At 34.6% G+C, this 22,029-nt stretch overlaps 3 protein-coding genes across 3 annotated transcripts; 2 read left to right on the top strand and 1 right to left on the bottom strand.

Annotated features, from left to right (window-relative positions):
* The first annotated feature begins 249 nt into the window (after positions 1-249).
* On the top strand, positions 250-2,102 carry LOC145063161 (E3 ubiquitin-protein ligase RSL1-like). The gene is made up of 2 exons (XM_079010750.1): positions 250-1,122; positions 1,717-2,102. The coding sequence occupies exons 1-2, from the start codon at positions 497-499 to the stop codon at positions 1,886-1,888; spliced, it is 798 nt and encodes a 265-aa protein (XP_078866876.1). The 5' UTR covers positions 250-496; the 3' UTR covers positions 1,889-2,102.
* Positions 2,103-5,848: 3,746 nt separating this feature from the next.
* Positions 5,849-7,373, top strand: LOC145061842 (cysteine protease RD19A-like). The gene is made up of 4 exons (XM_079009418.1): positions 5,849-6,357; positions 6,467-6,586; positions 6,663-6,909; positions 7,005-7,373. The coding sequence occupies exons 1-4, from the start codon at positions 5,914-5,916 to the stop codon at positions 7,274-7,276; spliced, it is 1,083 nt and encodes a 360-aa protein (XP_078865544.1). The 5' UTR covers positions 5,849-5,913; the 3' UTR covers positions 7,277-7,373.
* LOC145061841 (V-type proton ATPase subunit a2-like) lies at positions 7,343-13,027 on the bottom strand. The gene is made up of 16 exons (XM_079009417.1): positions 12,749-13,027; positions 11,909-11,953; positions 11,689-11,811; positions 11,494-11,601; positions 11,309-11,419; positions 11,054-11,227; positions 10,827-10,964; positions 10,612-10,719; positions 10,409-10,516; positions 10,166-10,314; positions 8,833-9,147; positions 8,546-8,752; positions 8,187-8,454; positions 7,921-8,108; positions 7,774-7,833; positions 7,343-7,691 (listed from the first exon to the last, which is right to left on the bottom strand). The coding sequence occupies exons 1-16, from the start codon at positions 12,899-12,901 to the stop codon at positions 7,487-7,489; spliced, it is 2,460 nt and encodes an 819-aa protein (XP_078865543.1). The 5' UTR covers positions 12,902-13,027; the 3' UTR covers positions 7,343-7,486.
* Between the last annotated feature and the right edge of the window lie 9,002 nt (positions 13,028-22,029).

Consider the following 22,029-nt stretch of genomic DNA (forward strand, 5'->3'; position numbering starts at 1 on the left):
AAGTCCTAAAGACAAACATGACATCATTACAAACATAAAGTCTTAAGTATGGAAACCCCAAAAAGAGTGACAAACATGACATCATTATGAACATAAAATCCGGAAACCTAACAAAGACAAGCCAACTTAAATATGATTGTCCTGGAGATGTAAATCTGATAAAGGAGAGGGACCAATTAAGTAATTTTGGTCCTAAAATATTATATGCATTTATAATTTATAATTTATAATTGGTACGGGTACATTTTTTCCAAGTACGGTCCCAGTTCTCACCCCGGCTTGGACTCTAGAGTCGATAAAGTGGACTAATGAATGACCAGGAACCCTAAATCATCCCCATGGAGGATACCGAAAACACAGCGATTTTCGCTACACTTACTAGCAATTTTCCCATGTAAATGCCTTCAGTTTACGCCATTACTCGACACTATTCTATAACCTCCACTCCGCCTGCTCACAATTTCATTGTACCTTTTTCTTTTTGGTATTTGGTTAGATGGGAAATGTTAATCAGAAACCCCAACCAAATTCACAAACCCTTCAACAAATTGAAGAAGAAGAATCAGCATCATCGACATTCACCTGCGAGATTTGCATAGAACCCGTAACACTCCCGAACAAGAGATTCAAGAACAGCAACAGATGCGTCCACCCCTTTTGCACCGACTGTATGATCAAATACATCCAAGTGAAGCTCGAGGACAACGTTTCAGACATCAAATGTCCAGCTCTCACCTGCGATCACTCCCTCGAGCCCCTCTCATGTCGCCCAAAGATTGCACACCAACTGTTCGACAAATGGTGTGACGTACTCTGCGAGTCGGCGGTGCTAGGGCTTGATCGGGTTTACTGCCCTAACAGAGATTGTTCGGCTTTGGTTATCAACGAGTGTGGTGGCGAAGGTAATTTAAAGCGATGTGTATGTCCTAATTGTAAGAAAGCCTTCTGTTTCCGATGTAAGGTTCCATGGCATGCTGGGTATAGGTGCGAGGAGAGTGGTGAAATGAGGGATCGAAACGACATCGCTTTTGGTGTTCTTTCCGAGAGGAATCAATGGATGAGGTGCCCTATGTGCAGACACTGTGTTGAACTTGTCAAAGGTTGTGCCATTGTTAAATGCAGGTATCTCTTATTCCCTCTATCAAACACATATCAAAGATTCCATTCACAAATTTAGGATTTTTTTTTTCTTCATATATTAATGTGGATAACTTGATTGTTTTGTTTATTATCCTGGGTATTTGTGTTTGTGAATTTCTTATTCAATTTAAGAAAGAAAGAACCGATTGAGGGTATTGAGGGAAAGAATCAAGATAAATTAGAATTTAGAAGGTGGAATCCATGGTTAACTGATTAGATCCACAAATTGTGTCTAAAATTTCAAAAAAAATTCATGGTTTTTGGCGTGTTTCCTAGCTTGATTACGGTTATAATTGAAGTAAGAAGAAACTTTGCATCATATGTTATTTCTTGATTTAAAAAACCGAGAATGACATTTGGTGTTTTCATACCTAAATTTCTCCTAAATTTGGAAAAGTTTATGTTTTGGGAAATTCAAGATGATCATATTTACAACGAAACTTTTTGCATATCATATCCATATGGTGTCTCCAAAACCCAAAAAGAATATAAAATTTTCAAGATTTTCTTGATTTGATTCTTGTTCTTGTTCTTGAATATGAATATATGATGATGGGTTTTAAACATTTGGTGTAGATGTGGAATTGAATTTTGTTACAAGTGTGGAAAAAAGGTGGATCACCATTGGTGCAATTGTCGAAGATCATCTACATTTTGCATGTGGATTTTTCACTTGTGCATAGTGATTTTGGTTCTATGGCCATTTTTTCTTCTATTTACAGCTATAACAAGAAAAGGCCACCATTGATTTGACTCATAGAAGAAGATGATATTATCATAGAGGTCTTTTAATGATTTTCATATTATATCATGCGAGAGAATGTAAATAAAAAATTTGCTAAATACAAGCTTTGGTTATCATATTAGAATAAGTCTTGAAGCCCTCTTTCTCTCTATGTAAAGAGTGATATTATATATTACTTGTGATGGATTTATATAATCCAAAATTACTATATTTACCATCTTTTTGTTGTTCTTATGTTGATTATCGTGTTTTTGTTATATTGCTTGGTTGTTTTTCTTTTGATAGTGTGATGCTTTTATGGATCACATTTTAGTGTGATATGAATCTTGTCAAATTTTCAAGCAAGGTGATACTTCGAAGATATTGTACTGCATTTGACATGTATGACATTTGGACTGTGATGTACATGTGATAAAAATTGCAATTTTATATCATGATCTTCATCATCGAAAATAGTTTTATTAAGTTTGTGTGGTCTAGATTAGTCCAATCGAACCTTGTGTTACAAACAAATCCATATTGTCTCAAAATTGCATGTTATAGTTCCAACTTGGTTATGTTACATGAAACTATGGGCATGATAATTATAATTGCTTATTTTTCAAACATATTTGGTGCTTATGTGTAGGCCTCATTTGTTACATAGAACATGTTGCCATTGTATCTAGCGTGTATTTTATTTGGACTATGATTAATGTCCATGAGATAAAAATTATAATTTTATATTTGGGATGTATTTTATTTGAACTATGACTAATGTCAATGAGATAAAAATTGCAATTTTATATTTCACCCTAAAGTCTAGAACATGGAACCCCTCTTGATCTCTTCCATATCAAAAAAAACATTCATACCATCCAACACAGTATTATTTTTTGTTTTCTTTTTCAAAATATTGAAACACTGTCGTTTAATTGATTTTGCAATGTCTATTGCTAAATCGTGGTTAATGGAAAAAAATTACCTTCATTTTTGACTATTTTTTGAAAAATACTTGAGATTCGTACAAATTTATTACACATACCTTTTTTGATTAAGCTTCCATTGTTTGCATATATATAAAACAAAATTAAAGAAAAATAAAAGGTTATTGCAAATTATGTTATAGTTTTTGTTTGTAGTTTTCAAATAGGAAAACCTTAGAAAAACCCAACCCAGAAAAAGTCAACCTATTTTCATCAAATGCTTAAAAAAAGAAACTATATTATTTTTTAGTCCACTAAAACTCTTATATTTTCAGGAATTTTTATTTAAGGTTTTCTGACCTCAGAAAAACCTAATATATTTTCATGAAAGGATTAATAAAAACATTATATTACTTTTTAGTGTATTTAAACCCTCATATTTAAAATAAAAATTAATCTAATGAATTGTAAAAATCATAACATTGAGAATCAATTAGTTAACATTTTCGGCTATCTAGGATATACCGAACTCGATGCTTTAAATGATACAAAAAAATATAAGGATCTTAACGTACAAATAAACAATATAATGATTTTTTTAAAAACTTTGATAAAAATGTTAGATTTTCAGAGATAAGATTAATGCATGTTTCATGTAAATGGGTGGTGGGGTGCCTTTAAGCATAAATGATACCAATTGTCCCCACGCGCTTTGCCTATTTCAAAGAAATTGCTAAATAAAACATACTTATGGATATGCATTTTATTGAGTCGATAAGATATGGTCAGATTCAAACCATTTTAAGAGCTTTTGGAGCATCTGATTCGGTTTTATAATATTTGAACAAACTGAATCAGTCAGAATTAGACTTAATTAAACCTAACTCATTCGGCATGTATCAAACGACTTTTTATATCATTTTATCAAAATTTTAATATCTTTTTCACTCGTTTAATTTATAAAATCGTCTTTTTTCAAAATTTTAATATTAATGTTTTACAATAAAAAAAATTGCATTTATTTAATTATAACATTCTCAATCATTTACACTATCGTTACACAGATTCAAATGGAGCAAAACTTTATCTTAAGAAAAATTGGCAGTACCACTACCACCTTGGCAGGCTTTATTTCCAAAGATATCTATCTTATCTCATAATTTTACTTAAGATAGTTAAAGGTCAAAAATTCAGCTCTACATGTGTCTCTATAGATTTTGAATAATAAAATATTGGATACTATTCGAGAGATATGAAACTTAGAGGCCAAGCTTAAGATACCTTTAATGGAAAGCATCATAATTTCGAAATATTTAAATAAGGATAGAAGACTAAAATTAGTGATAAAAGTATTGGATAACTGTGCATTGTTGAATAATGAATAATTACCAAAATAACCACTTTTCATATACATGAATATCAGATAATGATGTTTCTTATAAAATATGAAAATGATTATGAAGTTTGAAAATAGACCATTTTCGAACTCCTGTATTAATTACGAATGTTTGAAAATACTTTCAGGGAAAATTTGAAAATTTCAAACTTTATCATGAGTTTCAATTTTTTTTTCATGTGTTTGGGTTGAGATACGAACTGTATTTTCATGTTAGATATCTATTTGAATGATATCATAGAGAAGAAAGATGAGAACCCAAATTTGTTCGTTACAAACTGAAGATTTGAAATTAAAATGTGAGGAGAATGATGATGAAAAATGAGAGAGAAAAAAAAAATTGAATAGGTAAAACTCTTGAATATAGGAGTTCGAAATTTAAAATAGAGAACCACTCTGATATTTTACTTTTTAAGAAAAAAAACAAATTAAAAAAAAAGTTTTATTCAGTTGTAGCTTGAAGCTTTTATTTTGAATAAAAATATCATATCCAAAATCTAATTCACGATTTTTAGAGCTTTTAGATTTTTAGATTTTATTTCATTTTACACATTTCAAACTATTACAATTATTTTTGCAGAACACTTAAAAGAAAATAAAAACTATAGTTTTAGACATACATTTTAATTGTTTACTTTTCTTGTTTGAAAGTCATAAAGATATTATTTGTTTTTTTTACTCTCCTTAGGTTAGAGATGGTTTATTAAAAATAATATACCTGCTTTATTTAGGTCATTTACTTTCGTTAATTTAGAATTAGTTTCTTAAATGTATATGTTGTCTACCATCTTTAATGTAGTAATGTACTATTTTCAGTGAATTGATCTGAAAATCATATTCTAAGTTTTATGTTCATAACCCTTGGAGTTGTTTTTGTTCCTTTTTAGTTTTTACCCCTCAGTGACACCAATGCGAGCTTTATCAATGATTGTAGTAATTTTTTATCAGTTGTTGTCTATTCTTTTGATATTTGCCTTTTTCTTTTTTTCAATTTTTACTATTAAAGTCGATTATTCTTTCAATCCAATTCATTGCATCAAGTCTTATAACTATTATAACTTTTTGGAAATTAAATCACAAAAATAGAAATAGCAAGATCGATAGATCAACCTATCATACGATTTGGATAATAGATCAAAATATGTTTGAGTTAAAATACGTATAAAATCCATAATATTCTTAAAAGATATTTGCAACTACTTTTGGATCTTACATTATTTGTTTAAAATAAAAAAAAAAATTAAGTTCATACTTACACACAAAACTTTTTACTCAATTTTTTTAAAAACCTAAAAGTTTTTATCAACTTGCTACCAAAATACCCTTGATGTCAGAAAACTATTTATTCAGAATAAATAAATTACTTTTCTTAATCTTAATATACTAATAAGTTTTGTTTGAGTTAAGAATCATATACTTATAATTTTTGATTGGTTTTGTATAACCAAAAATAATATTTATCATTAAAAATCTTGATATTTAATAAAAATCCATATAATTGCTCGAAATGTCTTTTCCCGCTTTATTCTTTGGATTCGGGTCGGTCCAATACTAAGCGGCAAGAATAACCGAACCAACAAGCAAGCTCCACCAATGAAACACATCCACGTGTCTTCTTGTTATTGGCTGTTTTCAAGCAACCTTCTTCCTATTCATTCAACGGCGAACAATCAATACATGAAATTGAAATCGAAGAACCGCAACAAAACACTCCGACATTCAACATTATGGATCATCGGCTCTTTCTCCTCCTCTCCTGTTCTCTTCTCGCCGTTGCCTCTTTGGTCGCCGGAGACGACGCCTTCATCCGTCAGGTGGTCGACGTCGGAGCCCAGTCGTTGAATACGGAGGAGCATCTGCATCACTTCGGTGTCTTCAAGCGAAAATTCGGTAAATCATACGCGTCACAAGAAGAACACGATTACAGGTTCACTGTCTTCAAAACTAACCTCCGCCGCGCAAAGCATCACCAGAAGCTTGATCCGTCGGCGGTCCATGGCGTCACTCAATTCTCCGACATGACTCCATCGGAATTCCGAAAGCATCTCGGACTGAGATCACGTCTCAGGTTCCCCGCAGACGCCAGCGAGGCTCCCATCCTTCCGACGAACGATCTCCCCGATAATTTCGATTGGAGAGATCATGGTGCAGTCACCAATGTGAAGAATCAGGTACTCCGATTTACACAATCAGTATATCGACACTCTGTTTCTAATTTGTTTCCGTAATGCAATTTGCAAAATTCGACGTTGATTTTTCAAACGATGAGTGTTAAATTAGGGTTCGTGTGGGTCATGCTGGTCGTTTAGTACAACTGGAGCACTCGAAGGTGCTAATTTCCTTGCTACAGGGAAGCTTGAAAGCCTTAGTGAACAGCAACTTGTTGATTGTGACCATGAGGTTTGATTCGATTATAACTTTATCACTTTATGTCAATTTTTGTTATTGTATTGATTGAAACTTGTGTCAAGTGTAGTGTGATCCAGAAGAAAAGGATTCATGTGATTCAGGATGTGACGGAGGTCTGATGAACAGTGCTTTTGAGTACACTTTGAAAGCTGGTGGGCTTATGAGGGAAGAAGACTATCCTTACACAGGGAGTGATGGTGGAAGATGTAAATTTGATAAAAACAAGATTGTAGCATCTGTGAGTAATTTCAGTGTGGTGTCCCTTGATGAAGATCAGATTGCTGCTAATCTTGTGAAACATGGTCCTCTTGCTGGTATGCATCTTTTTTCTTTGATTTTAAGTTTTGCCTAACGAATTGATTCTTTTATATCATCTTTTTTTGTTCTTAAAATTTGTGTTCACATGCAGTGGCTATCAATGCGGTTTATATGCAGACATATATTGGGGGAGTGTCATGCCCATATGTATGCTCAAAAAGGCTAGACCATGGTGTACTAATGGTTGGTTATGGTGCTTCTGGATACTCCCCAATAAGAAGGAAGGAAAAACCATACTGGATCATTAAGAACTCATGGGGACCAATTTGGGGAGAAAACGGATATTACAAAATCTGTAAAGGTCCTAATGTTTGTGGTGTTGATTCCATGGTCTCCACAGTCGTTGCAGTTGCCCAACACTAACATTGTTCAAACTTACTAAACATATTTCTAATTTCTAATAATTTATTTTTATGTACCAATACTTAATTAACATAAATAACAATCTCACATTCACACCTCTTTATTATTGTTGATAGATAGTAGTAGCAAACAATACAGTATAATTTATAAATAAATAAATAAAGTATAAAGTCCGTGGTGATTTGTAAAGAGTGTGAAATAATTAAACAATTATTCATCCTCATCACCGAGTAACATGAAGGAGAAAGGATGGAATTTGTACCCATCTCCTTCATAGAACTTGTTTTGAAACTCCACCCAGTGAAGTCTTAATGCGTGTAGAAAGGCACTAAGAGTTTCCATCACTAGCAACACACCAACCGTTGCAAAAATAAACACGAGAATTCCAATGCCAAGAATTATCACATTATTGTACCTTCACATGTTGTAAAAATGTATAGTTAGCAACACACCATGTATAACTGTTTAGAATCCAAAGCAAGTGGAGTTAACTTTACCCCCAAGCAAGAAGAAGAACCTTCTCATAGAACACGGTTGACAACTCCGAATGTGCCAAACTAAAAGATAACTTATAATTTATTAGACTCAAGATTATTATTTACATAACAGTAGTGATTGAAGAAAGGGTATTATAGTCATTTCACCTGAGTGCCCATAGACGAAGGTAAGAAGCTGTATTTGACACGGCCCCGAGTACAAATTCTATCGTATGAATAAGTTGATGAACAAACACTTCACTAAACTCAAATTCTTCATGTGAATCATGATTTGCCTCCACTTGTAATGATTGATCTTCTCCTTCAAGTGGCGTGTAGGACTCCCCTTGGTGTGTCTAAGGTTACAAAAAAACAAAATTCCATTAAAAAAATTTGAGTTTAAAAAAATAAAAAAAGAAAAAGAAAAAACATACCCTGTTGTATTGTGCTTTTAAAATGAAAGGCTTGGGAAGCAACATCCATGGGACAGCAATGAGGGACAATAGTAAAAGCACAAGTTGAACTGTTTTTTGATTTGCAAAAAGCTGATTTTCTCCAAGGTCATCAGTAGGACTAAGGAACATGTATATCATTATATGATATAAATCCGCCTTTGAACCAATGCACCACTTAAGAACAATAAGAAACGAAAGGTATCCAAACAACCCGTTCAAAAATATCATCTGAGGAATAAACTGAAACCTGAAAATTAAAAAAAAAAAACAATTTAAAAAAAAAAAAAAAAAATCATACATCAAGTAACGTTTTTACTATTCGAAGCAAACCAACTAACCAGATATTCACAGGGTTCTTGAAGTACAACGCGTTAAAAAAACTCATTATTATTCCAAGGTTCATTTGCGCTACACCAATAAGAATCGACATTTTCATCTTCAAAGAATTTAGAAACGGAAGTTCACTCCGACTCCCGTGCCATGCGGGGTCCACACCAAACGGGTACGTGTCCCTCCCCTTTATCAAACCAATAGTGGTAGCTTCACTACAAAACGATTCAATAACTTTTAAAATATAATTCATTTTTAAAAAAAAATATATATTATTATTTATTTATTTTTTTACCTGCAAGAAGTATCACGGCATACGTAAGCTGAAGGGCTAAACAACTCAAATGGAACTGAGAAAAACTCGTTGTAGATTAAGCCAGTGTAGATTGAGAAGAGTGACATGAGCAATATAACATAGCGTCCTCCAAATGTCATTTCCATAATGTCTCCAAGCTTCTGAGTTGAATATTTTTTCTCTTTGAAGATTAAAAATAAAGCTGCTAGCAATATGCATATTCCGTGGCCCCAATCACCAAACATTACAGCAAACAGAAATGGGAATGTCACAACAGTGTATACTCCAGGGTTTGCTTCTTGGTATTTTGCAACCCTGCATAGCACCAGATTAAAACTCTTGGTAATGAGAATACAAGTAAATTACATTTTTAGTACTTGAATATACTTGATTTTTTAATATTTGGTCCTTGTTCCAAGTAAAATGACTTGCGGACTAAATACGTTACAAGTTACAACAACCTCAAAGGACTAAATTTGCAAGACAAGTTTTTAGGATCGAAATTGCAAAAAATGAGTTCTACCTGGGGACCAAAAATGTAGTTTACTCAAAAAAGAAAAACTTTTATTTGATTAAATTACATTTTTGGTACCTGAGTATTGCTATTTTTTCAATTCTTGTCCCAAAAAGTTTTCTCATGCAATTTTGGTGCTTACTTGAGATTTTTGTAACATTTCCAAGTAAAATCACTATATGTTGGGGACCAAAATTGCAAAAGTCAGTTCTACCTGGGGACCAAAAATGTAATTTACTCAGCCTGAGTAAAACTTTTGTTTGATTAAGTTACATTTTTGGTACCCGAGTATTGCTATATTTTCAATTCTTGTCCCAAAAAAATTCTCTTGCGATTTTGGTCCTTTTTTGAGATTTTTGTAACGTTTACAAGTAAAATCACTATATATTTGGGACCAAAATTGAAAAAATCAGTTCTACCTACCTGGGGACCAAAAATGTAATTTACTCAACATAAGTAAAACTTTTAGTTGATTAAATTACATTTTTTGGTACCCGAGTATTGCTATTTTTTCAATTCTCGTCCCAAAAAGTTTTCTCATGCAATTTTGGTCCTTATTTAAGATATTTGTAACATTTTTAGTCCCTGTTCCAAGTAAAATCACTATATGTTTGGGACCAAAATTGCAAAAATCAGGTAGACTTGGGGACCAAAAAGTCATTTAACTTCAAACATGAACAAAAATACGTTACAAGAACTTCAAAAAAGGAACAAAATTGTAAGAGAAAATATAATGGGACCAAAATTACAAAAACCAGCTATACTAAGGGACCAAAAATGTAATTTACTCTAGCTATTCACATAATTTATGATTCTCACCCATATGCATCAACAATTGTTTGAAAGGATTCAGTGAATTTGTTTGTTCTAAAAAAGGTTGGAGGCAATTCTTTTGTGTGTAAAATTCGGAATATAGCACCAACTTGTGAGTTAGAGTCTATAGTTGCACGAGCCAATGCATCTTGAATCTATAAAAAAAGTAAAATATTAGGGTTAAATGCAAGAAATAGTAATTTACTATTTTTATTTATTTATATAAATAGAAAACAGAAATATAAATACCTGTTCAGTTGCGTATATGGGACTCCACCCTTCAGCCACAAGACACTTTTTTGTTACATCAATGCTGAGCATGTTTAGAGTGTGATAGATAGATTTCTCTTTTCGCACCTTAAAAAATTTAAAGAAAATATAGATTAAGAAATGTTTTATCTATAAGGGTTAAATGGAATAAAAAAAAATAAAAAGAAAAAGACAACACATACCAAAAGGTTCCACCTTTCATATTGTTCTCCTATTGTTTGTAACAAATTTCCACGATGCAAAAGTCCAGCATCTATTGTTCTCTTCAGCTCAGATGTCCTTCCAGATACCTAAAAAAAATTATAATTATAATAAAAAAAAATTCAGTTATTGACTTATTGTAAGTTGTAACAACAATAACTGACAAAAAAATGGTTGTAAGTTGAATAATGTATACCTCAGTTATTGTTTGTTCTTGTTTGCTTAAATCTTCCACAAAAGGGTAACGATTTGCTCCAAAAGCTTCACATATTTTAAGAACTTTGCTTTTTGCTCTTTCTCCAGAATAAAAAACCAAAAATACGTTTTTCTCAACCTGTATAGTGGTAAATAAGTAAGAACTAAGAACTAGATTTGATTAATAAACAATATGGAATGAATAATAAGAAGAAGGGTATTATCGACCTTTTCTCCAGAGCTAGGATCAACAACAGCTTCTTCAACAGTAGATTGCCTTAAAAAGACATTACCCCTTGTAGCACGAAATAGAATTCTTTCAAAAGCCATGGATTTTCCTTTAGCCACAAGCCCAGCAAGAACCCCTAGTTTCACTTGTTTCCCTTGCTCAGTTTTTGAATCCTGCAAAAATTAATTATTTAAATCAATTGATAACAAAAAAATATATACATATATATAAAAGATTAGTGTCATGGTTTGTACTTGATCTGTTAGAAGAGGAGTTTCCAAAGATTCTTCAGGAGTTTGATCAGATGAAAGTTCTCTTTGTTGAGCTACAACACTGCTTTCTGCTGTCCTGAAAAACTCGCCAGCCTGGCAAATAAGGGTATTTTTGGTAATTGGTATATGATCAAATGGAAGAAAAAACAAAATGTAGTTCCATATACCTTCTGTAAGACAAGCTTATATTCCACAAGCTCATTATACCCACGCTGCAACTTTTCACTATTTGCATTTACTTCAATCAACTCAGCTTCAAGATCTCCAAGTTTTACCTAAAAAATGAAAAATATGAGCCTCATTGAGGATTTTTTTTTTTTTTTTTTTTTTTTTTGTGGATTTTCATTCAAAGTCATATATACCTCTAGATCATCCAGATTAATATCACCTTGTGCTTCGGTTTTTGGTGTGGGTGTGAGACCTGCTTTTGACATTTGATCTTTGAAGTAACGTAATTTTCTTGCCATTTCTCCACATCTTTTGATCTTCACAATTGAAAAAAATTTAAAGCATTGTCTCATTAATAATACAAAAAATTCAAGAAGTAACTAAAAAACAGATGCATTAACTAAAGAAAGTCACCTGTCCAGCATATGTTCTTTGAAAAGGGCTTTTTTCTGCATTCAGCTGCAACACCAGATGGAAGTAATGTTAAAGAAGGAATCAAAATAACAAATTAGATAACAATAAGGAAGATATCTTAGCTTATAAAAACTAGCACCTTTATATAGTATTTAAGCATTTTTCATACATAACTAAGTTCTATATAAAAATTTGAACCACTGTAAATTGTAAAATCCTATGTTCAGTAAATCAATAACACCTTCATCTTGCCCTATGAGTGTTTCAGTTCAGAATACATAATTAAAAAGATAACAATTTGTCAAAACTGAAAACTCTGCAGAGTAATCTAGTTTTGCTCAATTGGGACACACAACCAAATTTCCCCCAAAAAGAGCTAATTTAGACCACTGTAAAGCCCTTGTAAAATCGACATTCAACAATATTCAAACTTCAGTTCTACAACACCTTGATCTTGTCCCATGAGCAATTAAGTTCAGAGTACATAATTACAAACAAACAGATTTGTTGGAAATAGAAATTATGCAGAGAGAAAACTAGCGTTGCTCAATCAATCTTCAATCCAGTGTAACTTTAAGCTGGAACAAGCAAATTTCCTTAAAAAAATGCAAATTTAAAGCACCTTGAAGCCCTAAATTCAATAAATCAACAACATTTCAAACTTCAGCTTAATAACATCTTGATCTTGTCCTATAAGCGATTCGCTTCAGTATACGTCATTAAAATTATACTAACGATGCTAATGCACCAAAAAAAAGATCCAATTTGAAGCACTCTTCATACTGATCACGAAATCACACAACAACAACTACCGAGCAGAGATATAGAAAGAGTACATACATCTTTGAATTGAATGAGGCCGATATCTCCCAGGTAGGAGGCAGTCAAGTGAGCTGACTCAATAGGAATGATGATTTGTACCAAGTGCATCGGTTCTGAACGGAACAGATCCATCGGTGGACAACATCCTCCTCCGCCACCGTGGTCCGCCATCTGTCGCTGTTCGATTACTCCCTCTTTGTTATCGTCGTCACCCTTCCGGATCGATCAGAGTCTCTGTGTCTGTCAGATAGTCTTATCGCTACAATATATTCACAGCAGCCACGTTATTTCGATTCGCTTTTGCTTTTCGGATTTTTAGTTATATTCTTTTTTCTTTTTGTTATATTAGAAAAAGATAAGATTTTCCTATTGGGGGAGTTGACGATTTTGGTCGACTAATACAAAATTTAAAAACAAAATCATTTCATGATTACTTTTTTTTTTTTTGACAAAGTGCAAGAATGGTTACATGATATATCGAAAAATGTCATTTTGGTTCAAAAATGTTTGATGTTGCACCATATGTCCAAACTTTTCATTTTATTACGAGTTTGATCCAATTTGTTTTGGATATTTTTAAAATGACAAAATTATCCTTGATTATTCAATTTCATTTCATTACAAAAATTTAAAGAAAAAAAAGAGAAAAATAAAATTGGTACACCCCACCTCTCTTTTCTTTTCTTACGCTTCCCTCTCTTTCTCTTACAAAGAAATCGAACACTTCTCAGTCGGAATGCCACCCTTTCGTCGGAAGCAAACATCTTGTCGGAGTCGATAACCTTGTCGGAGCACTTCTCAGACAACTTTTTCTCTGCTGCCAAAACCAAAGCCCTTTTCTTATTCTTCTTGTTCTAGCTCTGATTTTAATGATACAAAGGATTGGGTAGAGTTATTGTTACCTGATAGAGGTATTCGAGTTGCGTTTCTCCAGTCAACTCCAATCCTCTGCAAACCCTAGTGTTCATCGGAATGGCGACGACGGTTGATTGTTAGGGTTTTTGATTCCGACGATGAAAGCGTTGGGTGGGTGTTGTAAATCCGTAAGGAGGACGACACCGAAGCTAGGGTTAGGGTTTCAAGATCTGACTACCTCTGTCAGCTTCAATGATGTTAGGATTAAGGTTAAGGTTAGGAGCGGCGTCGTCTCTCTACTTCCCCAACGTCAGTAGTGTTGGTATTAGCATATATGCACACGGTGGTGTTCTGATAGTGGTGGAGGCGTTGAGCTAAATGGGGGGAGATGATGAGCCATCGAACCCAAAAAACACCATCTAAAATCCAAAATCTATCGTTGTTGAATCTTGGTCGGAAATATGTGGTAGTGGTGAGCTAAATGGAGGAGATGATGACCGGTGGTGGTGATGTTTAATTACCAGAGGGATGAAAGATGAACCAGGAAGAAGTGTAGCAGTAGAGGAGAGGGTGATTATACGTTTTTTTTTAGTTATTCTAATATAAATAAAAGAAAATGAAAATACCAAGGGGTAATTTTGTTATTTTAAAAATATTGATAACTTATTTTTATTAGTTTATTTTAGTATTTTTAGCTCTTTTTATTAGTATTGCATTGTATATTCTTTTTTTTCTTTATCATGGATTGTATCGGGTACTTTCTATTTTGCATGAGATATTTTGCAGGGTTTTGGAGCTCGTTGTGGTTGCGGTTTGACTGCAGTTGGGCTTGGTGGCTTTTCGATGCAATATTGGGCTTTACGGATCCATCAAAGAAGATTTAGGCTTAAAAAGTTGAAGATTTGGATGAAGTGGGCTTATGAAGATGGGTCATGGATTCCTATTTTGGACTTGGACTATCCATATTTGAAGCTTGAAGATGATTGGCCAAATTTGAATCATGTGAGGCATGGAGGGAACCAAGGGAATCTTGGGTAGTGGGGTGTGTAGTGGAGAAAAATAGGCCAATAACATTCCAACAATATTTGTGAGGGTGGAGTCTCAGTCGCGCAACACTTGCGCGGGTACCCGCGCAACTGCACACTTTTGGGCATTTTGGTCATTTTGTTCACCATTTACCTTGGGGGTTGGATCTTTCAGCAAACACTTCGATTTTCCAACATTGGAGACCATTAGAGGCGATTTTTGGAGCTTGATACTCATTCTTCTTATCTTTCTAAGTAATTGGTAGTTTCTTGATGCAATTATACTTTTGTGATTGTTATTTTGTTGTCATGATTGACTAATTTCTCTATTTTGGTTAACTTTGGCTAAAACCCTTGAATATTTGTGGGTTTTTGAAGGATTCATGCTTAATTGTCATTTATCTTATGTTTATGAATCTAGTTCATAATTCTTATGCTTGTTTAATACTTTGATCATCAGCTTGGTACTTGAATGAACAATTGTTGGTTTATTTCTTTGGTTTAGCATTGAATCATTGAATTTACTTAGAACAAGGGCTTTATGATGGTAGAAATCATCTTTAGCTTATGAATCATGACTCCTTTATGGATATGTAAGCATTGACATCCTTTAGGAACTGGGGATTCCTTCATTCTTAAGGCTAATCAACTTCTTGGGTTCAATTGCTTCAATTGAATCCTTGATTTTGATTAAGAAGGTGTGTTGTGGGCTTATACTACCTATGAGGAATCTTGGCATATCATGCTTCATGATTGCTATAAACAATTTGGGATGAATGATAAGCTTCATATTGAATCCTAATGATAAACACACAAATGTTCATTGTGTTGAATTGCCTTGGTTAACCAGTTCTCTCCAATATTTGAGCATCTCACCATCTTGCTTAATTGCAAGCTTTTTAGTTATTCAAGTCTTTTAGTTTTCAAGAAATCACAACACCCCCCTTTTAGTTTAATTGTAGTTAGTTAGTTTATTTACACTAGTTCTATTGGATTGCATTGGTGATTGAATACAACCATTTCCCTAAGGATTGATACCCATTTTTACCATTATATTACGTTTTATTTGCAAACAAAGGGTGTAATTTTCTTGGTAGACTTGACATCCCACCAAGTTTTGGCGCCGTTGCTGGGGAAATTAGTTATTGTTATTTGATTTTTTATGCCTAGGTCTACAAGAACCGGTGAACTACTCTATAATCTGGAGATTGAAAAAGAAGCAAAAAAGATTGAAAAAGTTAGCCAAACAAGCAAAGCAACAACAACTCATTCAAGCTTCTTCCTCTTCTCCACTAATCAACATAGAAGACCAAGTTCATACTTCAAGTGATACCGACACCGAGCCGAGTTCTTCAATTGTTGGTCATTCCTTTGAAGACATTCTGTTTGAAAACTACATAGCCATGAATCACACTCCACCTCACAATCCCAACCCAAACCCCAATAATCAAGATGCCAATACCCCACCCCAACAACCAAGACAACAACAACAACAACAACAAGAACCTCTCATAGATATTCCACCTTGGAATCAACCCCTCCTCACCCAAATCAACCCAATTATCAACAACCACAACCACAAAACCCAAACTTCCACCAAAACAACCAACCTCAAAACAATGCTTTTCAAGTTCAACAACAACAAACACATCAACCAAATCAACCCAATTACCAACACCCCCCAATGTATCAATACCCAATGTACCCACAACAACAACCTCCCTACAAGTAATTGAAGGGCTTTGAGCATTCTAACACCCTTAAGTGTACATGCAACCCTAGAAAACCTTGGATCTATATTTGTCTAAAATACATGCAAAATATGATTTCCAAGGTTCATAATCCTATCTAGCATACATGGGGAACTTTTAATCTAAAAGATGGCTAGAATTACATACCTTGTAGTTGATTTGATTCCTTGAAAACCTTGAGAGCCTAGCACCCCAAGTGTGATGCCTCAAATGCTTCACACAACACCAAATGCTTTGGAATAACTTTAAAGTATGTATAACACTTGTATGAATCGGCTTGCCCTCTCTTGTTCTTAGTGTGTAGCCGATTTTTGGTGAGTATTATGTTCCTTATATAGTGTGTCACATCTAGGGTTACACCATGTAAACCCTAATGTGACATGACTCTTCATTTCCATGACCCATGGGTTTGTAACTCCCATGGAGCATCCTATGGGTTTAACCCAACTTGATAATCCATGGAGCCTTTTAGCCCACTATACAATTTATGGATGATTTACATAATCAATCCATATATTTAATTAGTTATCTTTTGATCACTTAATTAATTCCAAATTAATTTTTGATCAATACTAATTAAATAATACTATTAATATATTATAACTTATAATATATTAATAAACCACAAGTGTTATTTCTCTCATTAAGTCTATCCAAATGCATGATGCCATGCAAACCAAATGGACCATGCCGGGTCGAGTCAAGTACATACCAAATATAGTTATGGACTTAGACACCTTATCCAACACTAATATCCTCACTACCAACCTTATCCACCACCAATGTACAATCACCAACCATACCCATACCCACCTTACCAACAACCTCCCACTTACATGCAACAATATCCTAATAACCCCAATCCACCCAACCCCCCTTAAGAGTTGACACTTAGACAAATGGTGGAGACGAATGTTACTTACACACCTTTTGGTATTGTTTATCCCGCAAACCGTTGAAGGATTGAATTGAAGTCTAGTTTTATACATCAACTCACCTAGTTCCATGGTTTGGATATAGAAGATCCTCAAAGGCATTTGAAGTCCTTTCATATGATATATGTTAGCATGTTACCCAAACATGTGACATTGGATGATTTCAAGCTAACTGCCTTCCCTCTCACCTTGGAAGATAAAGCTAGAGAGTGGTTATTCAACTTACCACCGAGATCTATTAACACATGGGAAGAGTTACTTAAAGCCTTCAATAGCAAGTTCTATCCCACTTCCCGAATATCAAGTCAAAGGAGTGACATTTTGGGGATTCGTCAAGGGGAAAATGAGACTTTTCATGATTTTTAGGAGCGATTTAACAACTTGTGTACAAGTTGTCCTCAACACAACATACCCGAACAACTACTTCTTCAACAATTTTATAAGGGTATGAATGAAAAAGATCGAAGGATGATTGATGCTTCAAGTGGTGGTGACATCTTCAGCAAGACACCTCAAGTGATAAGATTATATTTTTGTACCATTCTCAAAATCAAAGAAACTTTGGGACTCGAAATGAGATGAAGAGAAATTCCTCACAAGTGGTTGGTGAAGTTCGCAATGCCCAACACTTGGAATCAAAGCTCTTGGATTTGACTAATGTGTTAAGTCAAATGGTGGTGGGAAGTGGTCAACAATTGATTGTATGTGGTATTTGTGCAATGACGGGGCATTATACGGATAAGTGTTCCACACTTGGTAGTGAATCGGAGGATGTTAATGCAATGGGAGGATATCAAGGTCAACCAAGACCCATGGGATTTCAAAACACCTAGAACCCAAATTATAGGAATAACCCAAACAACGCATACCCACCAAAGCAAAACCCACCAAATGTTATGATGAGACCCCGATAACCACAATATCCTTCCCAAAAACCTCCATATCCACAAAAATTTTATACCCCTCCAAATTACCAACAACCTCAACAACAATGCCAATGAAGTGGTAACCATCAAATGAGTCTTCAAGAACTCGTTGCTTCTCTTGCTCAAAGCCAAACCCAATTTCAATAAGAGACCAAGAACACATTCTCAAACATTCAATCACAAATTGGAGATTTATCCACCGCTCTCAACAAGATAGAAAAACGGGGTAAAATTCCATATCAAACCGAGAAGAATCCAAATGTGAGTGAAATAACCTTGAAAAGTGGGAAAACCCTTGGAGAAAGCAACCCCAAAAGAGTTTCAAGAGAAGAAGAAGATGAGGTTATAGTTGTTGAGCCTACAAAGGTTGTAGTTCCTCCAAAGGAACCAGTTGTGACAAACATTGATCAACTCAAATCTTCCAACAATACCATCAATCCATTGATCATACCACCACCTTTTCCTTCCCGGTTAGCCATTTCGAAGAAGAAAGAGGAAGAAAATGAATTCTTTGAAACTTTCTGCAAGGTCCAATTCAACATTCCACTATTGAATGCTATTAAGCAAATTCCAAGTTATGCAAATTTTCTCAAGGATTTGTGCACCAAGAAGAGTAAATTCAAGGCAAATGAAAAGATTCAGGTCAATACAAATATGTCTGTGATTATCCAAAAGAAGTTACCTCCCAAATGCAAGGATCCAAGAATATTTGTTATCCCTTGTATCATTGGTGATTTGCATGTCGAAAGTGCCATGTTAGACCTTGGAGCCTTAATCAATGTGATGCCATATTTGATTTTATAATCTCTCAATGTTGGACCTTTGGAAGAAACGGGAGTAATCATTCAATTAGCAGACAAGTCAAGTGTGTCTCCAAGAGGAGTGTTGGAGGATGTGTTAGTACAAGTTAATCAACTTGTTATTCCCATGGATTTTTATGTCATTGATCTTGAAGAGAAGACTCCTTCCAAATCATCTATGATCCTCCTTGGAAGACCTTTTATGAATATTTCTCACACAATCATTGATGTCCATTAAGGAAAGATAACTCTGGAGTTTGATGGAGAAACCATTCACTTCAACATCTTTGAAGCAATGAGGTACCCTAGCAACATTTCTCCATTGTATCGGGTTGATGTAATTGAGCCAATAACCCCAAAAGTGTTTGATTTGTCTCATGGGGATATTTTGGAGATGATACTTAACATGAACCTTGATTGTGAAAGTTTGAAGAAAACACTGGAAATGTTTACATTGGACTCCGAAGTTGAAAAGATTGTGAATATTTTGGAAGTAAGCAAGTCAACAAGGAAAGATGTCTCTCAAGTTACCTTATCTCATTCTCCAAACAAGATGCCCCATTCCATAATCCACCCACCTACACATCCTCCAATGATAGAAGTGATCAAGAAGAAGATAATTAAAAGGTTCAAAAAGTACAAAGACAAGAAAAAGGTGTTTCATGACAAGCAAATCACTCGAAAGCATTTTATTCCGGGTCAAAAAGTTCTTCTTTATCATTCGCGGTTAAAGTTATTCCCAGGAAAATTGCGATCTCGATGGCACGGACCTTTTATTGTTATAAAAGTGTTTGATCATGGTGCGGTTAAAATCAAGAGTTTGGAAACGAATCAAATATTCACAGTGAATGGGCACCGTTTGAAATCATTTTATGAATTAAGGATTTAACATGGGTGAATTCGACAACGTAACATTGGAAACTACGATTTACGAAGTTTGAAGGAAGCGGGGCTTGTCTTGGCAAAGACATTAAATAAATGCATTGTACATAAATAATATCCGCTTGAAGTTTTGGTGTTTCTAGGCCTGCAGTTGGTCAAAATAAGCATCTTGAGGTTTAGCAATGATCTTGGTAAAGTTTGCAAAAAGTGTCAAAATCTGCAATTTGCGAGGGTGCCCGCGCAAACATTGTGCGGCCCAGCCCTATCCGCGCAAATCTGAGCTCAAAATTCCCCTAACATGAGGTGCATTCTGATGTGCGCGTGCCGATGAACCCCTACTCGTACAAACGTTTGCGCGGCCGACTGCCACCCTTGCAGATTGTTGCGCGACCCAACCATCACCTGCGCAAATTTTGCGAGGGTACCCGTGCAAACCTGCCATTTCATAATAAAATTTCGAGCCATTGCACCGGCTTCCTTTGCGCGACCAAGCTTTCAACTGTATGTATTTAGGCCGCCAAGAAGTCCACCCATGCATTATTGTTCGACCCATGTCTTGCTTCTATACCAACCTCGCATGCCTCCACCACCTTGATCCCGATATGATCTTTCCTTACTCTCATCCTAAGCATTGAGGACAATGCTTAATTTTAAGCTTGGGGTGAGGTATTCTTTATCTTTTATTTTTTGATTACATTTAGGTTGTATATAGTTGCATTTAGAGTAAGTTATCTAGGTCATTCATAAAAAATTGCATAAAAAAATTCAAAAGTATTGCATATTTTGTTTCCTTCTTTTCTAATTTTCATACTTTTTAGATGCATTCTAGTTTAAGTTCATGAATTTTGTTCTATCTTGTCTTCTCATCCCTACAAGTACCATAGCGCCGAGTCATAAGTATTGAATCATAGATTGGTCCCAGATCTTGATATGGAATTCTTTGTATTGGACAAATGGGACACGTTTTGAGCCTCACAGACCATTTTGAGACCGCTTGTGTGGGGGTCAGATGCAGGTAGCTTGATTGGGTCTAGGTGCGGAGGGATGTGGTTGGTCAAACCGATGTGTGCGAGCAAAGATTATCCCGATAAGGTATTTTGAAGACATTGAAGACTCGCATCTTGGTTTTGGGGGAATACACCTTAGTACTCCCAAGTCTCGTCCAAGCCTTGCTTAGTTAGATTCTCACCACCTTTTTAAGATAGGTCATCATTTTTCTAGGGGTCTAGAGTATATAGTTAGATAGATTTTGTTTATCACATCTTGGATTGAGGTGCTTGATGAACTTTGAAGTAGGTCCCCCAATTCACATCTTTGGGGACCAAGTTTTTTTTTTGGTAACACCCATTTTTGAGTCATTCCCCACCCTTTTTAGTAGATCTTGACACGTTGTCAATGATCATTAAGTGTTCATGTTAGCCTCTATCTATTACTCCATTTTCACTATTGGAGTCCTATGTTACATGCTGAAATTCCTTAGACCTTCCAAGAAGAAAAGACAAAAAAATGAAGAAATTGGAAAAGCGAAGACAATAAGAGACGATAAAAGAAGATTCAAGAAAAAGCAACAAAAAGAAAGAATAAAAATGAAGAAAAAGAGCAATACAAAAAGAAGAACAAGAATCCAAGTTCAAGACTTCTTTCCAAAAAAAAAAGAGAAATGAGAAAGAAGAAGATCAAGCAGCAATGAGTTTGAAGACCAAATAACAGAAGTTCAAGATTAAAGATTTAAGATGTTAGGTTTAGATTTAGGTTAAGTAGATTTTTATTATGAGAAAATGATATGATGATGAGACGGTAGATTATAAAGGGCAGTACAAGGGAGAAGCCCCTGAAGCCGGATGTTTTCCCGGAGGCCACGCTGCAAAACCCTATTTTGTTATTACACACTTTAGCCTGACAAATATAGGAATCATCGTGTGTGAAGAGGTGCCTTTCCTTCATGCATTATGATCTAAATTGGTGATTTAAAATTCCCCCAATGTGACATCCCCTAATTTCTCGGCCAGAAAAGACCGATTTAATTTATGCTTTTTAAAATAAAATCAGAGAAATCTTTTTAAAAGATGTTGTGGAATTGGTCCCCAACACAAAACATGATAAATATTAAGCAAAACCTTTCTTT

Source organism: Lactuca serriola, chromosome 7, assembly GCF_051521515.1.
Source record: "Lactuca serriola cultivar US96UC23 chromosome 7, Lser_US96UC23_V15, whole genome shotgun sequence".
Classification (NCBI taxonomy): domain Eukaryota; kingdom Viridiplantae; phylum Streptophyta; class Magnoliopsida; order Asterales; family Asteraceae; genus Lactuca; species Lactuca serriola.

Excerpts from the sequence above, each read along its gene's own strand:
- LOC145061842 (XM_079009418.1), top strand. The coding sequence starts at position 5,914 with ATGGATCATCGGCTCTTTCTCCTCCTCTCCTGTTCTCTTCTCGCCGTT. Across the intron at positions 6,358-6,466 it reads TCACCAATGTGAAGAATCAG|GGTTCGTGTGGGTCATGCTG; the intron begins GTACTCCGATTT and ends GTGTTAAATTAG. Across the intron at positions 6,587-6,662 it reads TTGTTGATTGTGACCATGAG|TGTGATCCAGAAGAAAAGGA; the intron begins GTTTGATTCGAT and ends TGTCAAGTGTAG.
- LOC145063161 (XM_079010750.1), top strand. The coding sequence starts at position 497 with ATGGGAAATGTTAATCAGAAACCCCAACCAAATTCACAAACCCTTCAA. Across the intron at positions 1,123-1,716 it reads TGTGCCATTGTTAAATGCAG|ATGTGGAATTGAATTTTGTT; the intron begins GTATCTCTTATT and ends CATTTGGTGTAG.
- LOC145061841 (XM_079009417.1), bottom strand. The coding sequence starts at position 12,901 with ATGGCGGACCACGGTGGCGGAGGAGGATGTTGTCCACCGATGGATCTG. Across the intron at positions 11,954-12,748 it reads GCCTCATTCAATTCAAAGAT|CTGAATGCAGAAAAAAGCCC; the intron begins GTATGTACTCTT and ends CTGGTGTTGCAG. Across the intron at positions 7,692-7,773 it reads GTTCTTCTTCTTGCTTGGGG|GTACAATAATGTGATAATTC; the intron begins GTAAAGTTAACT and ends CAACATGTGAAG.